General features: G+C 41.7%; 1 protein-coding gene across 1 annotated transcript in view; it reads left to right on the plus strand.

Moving 5' to 3' along the window:
• The window catches only part of LOC138215403 (sodium channel protein type 3 subunit alpha-like), a 144,883-nt gene that overhangs the window by 92,081 nt on the left and 47,802 nt on the right, over window positions 1–5,000 (plus strand). The window contains 2 exon segments of the mRNA XM_069177526.1: window positions 703–864; window positions 955–1,149. Of these exon segments, the coding sequence (XP_069033627.1) occupies window positions 703–864; window positions 955–1,149 (357 nt within the window).

A 5,000-nucleotide genomic window follows, 5' to 3' on the forward strand; every position in this document is an offset into this window, starting at 1 on the left:
AGTCTTTCTTTTTCTTTCTCATTCCTCTGTTCTGTTTCTGCTTCCTGATTTAATGTCCTGATTTCTTCTTCTTGTCTTTTCTCTGATGTTTGTCCTTCTGTCCTTCTGTGACTCTTCTTCCCTCCTTCCTTCATATCGGTACAAAAAGAGCATCAGCACGTGAGAACTGAGAGAACAAATGAACGTAATGCTGCGTCTGTGCTGTTCTGTCAATATTATATTCACATGTAATGTCCACTTGTGTTTAAGATCTACACAACTGGATTGTGTTGTAAATTCAATTTCAAATGAATGAAATTGGCCGTTTTCAAATTTTTTGAAAATTCAAACTTCAACCATCTCATTCATAAAATTTGCATAAAATTTGCTCCAATCAAAGTCTAGTTAAATTTACAACCCAAAAGTGACGGGATGTGAATAATTTGTTGAAGAAATTACAGCCTTTACTTAAGTTTAATGAAATATTCCTGGAAAATGTTCTTTAATACGCAAAGAGTTTGCTCTTTTTGCCCCAATAGATGCGTTTTACCATAAAACCACATCAGCCACATTAATGTGAAATATGCTGAACAAGTCCGAACAATCTTTTACTTTTAGGTTGATGCATACAAATTTTTAACATCGGTCTCTACTAAAAGTCATTAAATTCTAAAATGTAAAGTCTTGGACTACATTTATTTTGAAAGTCTCTTTTTCTCGCAGCTGCGTGTTTTCAAGCTCGCCCGCTCGTGGCCGACGCTCAACACCCTGATCAAGATCATCGGCAACTCCATGGGCGCTCTGGGCAACCTGACGCTGGTCCTCGCCATCATCGTCTTCATCTTCGCCGTCGTCGGCATGCAGCTGTTTGGGAAAAACTACCAGGTGACGCCTCCGATCGCAAAACCGAGATCCGAGCCGGCCGATGTGTAGATGCACGTTGTTTACGTCCTCGTGTCTCCGCCGTCTCTCCAGGACTGCGTCTGTAAGATCTCCAAGGACTGCGCTCTTCCTCGCTGGCACATGAAGGACTTCTTCCACTCCTTCCTCATTGTCTTCAGGGTTCTGTGCGGCGAGTGGATCGAGACCATGTGGGACTGCATGGAGGTGGCGGGCCAGCCGCTCTGCATCCTCGTCTTCATGCTGGTCATGGTCATCGGGAACTTGGTGGTGAGTTTCTCTCTTTGGTTTTTCCAGATGTGCTGCAGATGCTCGTTGAGGCGGCTTTTAACCCTCAATGAATCGTTTTTGTACCTTCCGTTAAGTTTGAAATGGCCACCTCTGCCAGGTATCGATTTCCAGAAAATAAAATGCAGTGTGAATGCTGAAAGCTACTGAGCAGCTTTGCATTAAATCAAATGTAGACGTTCGAGGTCCCCAGAGGATGAACCCTCATGATCTTGATGGCCCTCGTAGTTTCCCTTTAGTGCCACACCGGAGGCCAAAATTTACACTCGCACACGTCAACTGTCTACGTCTAATAATTCAGATCACACTGTTGCTCCCTAGAGGATGAACCCCTCTGATGTCATGCGTTGACCCCGTGACCTTTGAACCCAACGTGTTTCATTGCAGTGCAGCTCTTTCATTTCCTCTCTTGTATCTGGAAGCCTGAGCAGCTCAGTGGTATTTTGTTCATGTAGAACAACTGTAATCACCCACATATACACAGTGCGACACACACACACACACACACACACACACACATATTAAAACAGGGATCACTCGTCTTGCCGGGCAAAAGGAGGGAAAGATTCCCTTACTTCCGATAACTATCTGTCATCTCGTCTTGCATCAAACCCCCCGAGACTACACACACACACACACACACACACACAGCTCGTTTTACCTATCCAACAATAAAATGCCCCCCGCCTGCATGAGCACGTCATGTCTACATCTCTAAACACATCCATCAATCCATCAGTGGCTCTGTGTGTCCTGATCGGAGCTGATGTGAGGCAGTAACTGGAGAGGAGAAAGTCCTCTTATCTGATTGTCAGTCAACACACACACTCACACACACACACACACACACACACACACACACACACACACACACACACACACACACAGACACACACACACACACACGCAGAACGAGAATATTTTGAAATTATTTCCGGAGTTTTCAGGGATTTTTCTGGATTTTCTGCCGGGACGTCATCTTTTAAAATCCACAACAACATAACCACCTTTCACTTCTACAATCGAACATTCAACAAATGAAAATGTTCAAATAGTTAAGTTTGGACTTCACAGCTCTCCGTAGAACTTCAGTTGTGTTTTTTTTAGTTTTTTATTTTATTCTTTAGTTTCCTCCTCTTCTTCTTCTGTGGTAGTTATTAATGTACAGTGAAGAAGTGAATTCTCATATTCACCAGTCAGTGGATCATGAAGTCTGTGTGTGTGTGTGTGTGTGTGTGTGTGTGTGTGTGTGTGTGTGTGTGTGTGTGTGTGTGTGTGTGTGTGTGTGTGTGTAAGCGGTCTGGTCTATCAAGCTCTTTATTAAATATCCATGAGACCATTAAGCTAAATAGATGAGTGAGACTCTATTATTGCTGCACACACACACACACACACACACACACACACACACACACACACACACACACACTTGCAGTCAACAGCCTCTCATTCTTGTCTCGCCAGTGACAGGAATTGTATCTCCTCCTGCAGAGGGATATGCTGACCTGACTGAATGAATATGTCTAAACGTGTGTGTGTGTATGTGTGTGTGTGTGTGTGTGTGTGTGTGTGTGTGTGTGTGTGTGTGTGTGTGTGTATGATGACCAAACCTCTCCAATTCATGTGATTTATCCCTTTAGAAATGGCCTCATTGTGCTCAGCTCAGCTGAGGGTGTGTGTTCATGTGTGCACGTGTGTGTGTGTGTGTGTGTGTGTGTGTGTGTGTGTGTGTGTGTGTGTGTGTGTGTGTGTGTGTGTGTGTGTGTGTGTGTGTGTGTGTGTGTGTGTGAAGGCATTCATGCAAGCATTCACGTGTTTGTTTGTGCATGATTCATTTTTTGTGACGGGATGTCCAAGTGTCACACCTCGTAACAACTGCAGAGGGAAGACGACAGGAAACAGGAGGTGGAAGGAAGGAAGGAAGGAAGGAAGGAAGGAAGGAAGGAAAGAAGGAAGGAAGAAAGGAAGGAAGGAATGAAGGAAGGAAGGAAGGAAGGAAAGAAGGAAGGAAGGAAGGAAGGAAGGAAGGAATGAAGGAAGGAAGGAAGGACGGACATAATAACAAAGAGATAATTAAAACATACATACATAACAGAACATAAAGAAAGAAAATAAAGGCAGGATGGAAAGAAAGAAAGAAGAAGGAAGGAAAAGATGGAAGTGGACAAAGAAGCAAAGAGATGAAAAGATATGAGAAGAGATGGTGAGCAGTAGAAAAGAGGAGAGAAGGAAGTGTGAAGGAAGAATAATCAGAAGAACACCTCCGAGGAGAACAATCCTCTTTCAGTCAGTTTCACTCCGACATGTCAAAGCTTTGTCACGGAAACGGTTGCCAGGGAGGATGTGAGACCAGGTTGCTGAGACAGTGAACCTCATTATGTTACTCTAATACCCAGAAGGCAGCGGGGCAGAAGAGAGGACCAGCTGTCAGTGGACCTCCGGTATCACACACACACACACACACACACACACACACACACACACACACACACACACACACACACACACACACACACACACACACACACACACACACACACAGACACACACACACACCCCGTCCTGCCATGTGACTGTGAGGAGGTGTGTGATTCTTATTTTAATTAAAAACAAAATGGAGTTTGGTGTGTAACGACGTGTGTGCTGTCAGGTCACATGGCATGCACCTGTGTGTGTGTGTGTGTGTGTGTGTGTGTGTGTGTGTGTGTGTTATGTGTTATTTAGCTAAATGTGATAAGCATCCGTGCATTCACTGGCAGATAAAGGGAGAGGGGGAATTACCGCTTATCTCACACACACACACGGGGATGTCATTCTGTTGATGTGTGTGTGTGTGTGTGTGTGTGTGTGTGTGTGTGTGTGTGTGTGTGTGTGTGTGTGTGTGTATTCCCGCCGGCTGTGGCTGAGTCAGTGCGCAGCAGTCTGGGTGTAAAGTGTGTAACACCGTGACTCCACATGAGACACACAAGTGATGAGAGCTCCAACAACTCTTTTAAAAGCAGCTGTTTTCCTGCAGGACTTTGATGCATGCAGGTTTTTTTTTCTTGCATTCACATCCAGATGTTTTTGACTTTTGTTTTTGCTTTAATGTCCACATTTATGGAGATATCAGTTCCTCCAGGAAATTGCAATAATTAACACAAATTCAAGGAAAATTCCTTTTTGGGAGGATCAAAAAACATTGTGAACAGAAGCTCTGCTGAAAGTATGACATCATAAAGATAGATAGATAGATAGATAGATAGATAGATAGATAGATAGATAGATAGATAGATAGATAGATAGATAGATAGATAGATAGATAGATGGATAATAGATAGATAGATAGATAGATAGATGGATAATAGATAGATAGATAGATAGATAGATAGATAGATAGATAGATAGATAGATAGATAGATAGATAGATAGATAGATGGATAATAGATAGATAGATAGATAGATAGATAGATAGATAGATAGATAGATAGATAGATAGATGATAGATAATAGATAGATAGATAGATAGATAGATAGATAATAGATAGATAATAGATAGATAGATAGATAGATAGATAGATAGATAGATAGATAGATAGATGGATAATAGATAGATAGATAGATAGATAGATAGATAGATAGATAGATAGATAGATAGATAGATAGATAGATAGATAGATAGATAGATAGATAGATAGATAGATGGATAATAGATAGATAGATAGATAATAGATAGATAGATAGATAGATAGATAGATAGATAGATAGATAGATAGATGGATAATAGATAGATAGATAGATAGATAGATAGATAGATAGATAGATAGATAGATAGATAGATAGATAGATAGATA

Source organism: Embiotoca jacksoni, unplaced genomic scaffold, assembly GCF_022577435.1.
Source record: "Embiotoca jacksoni isolate LCO1_2020_lvr unplaced genomic scaffold, fEmbJac1.0.p SCAF_75, whole genome shotgun sequence".
Classification (NCBI taxonomy): domain Eukaryota; kingdom Metazoa; phylum Chordata; class Actinopteri; family Embiotocidae; genus Embiotoca; species Embiotoca jacksoni.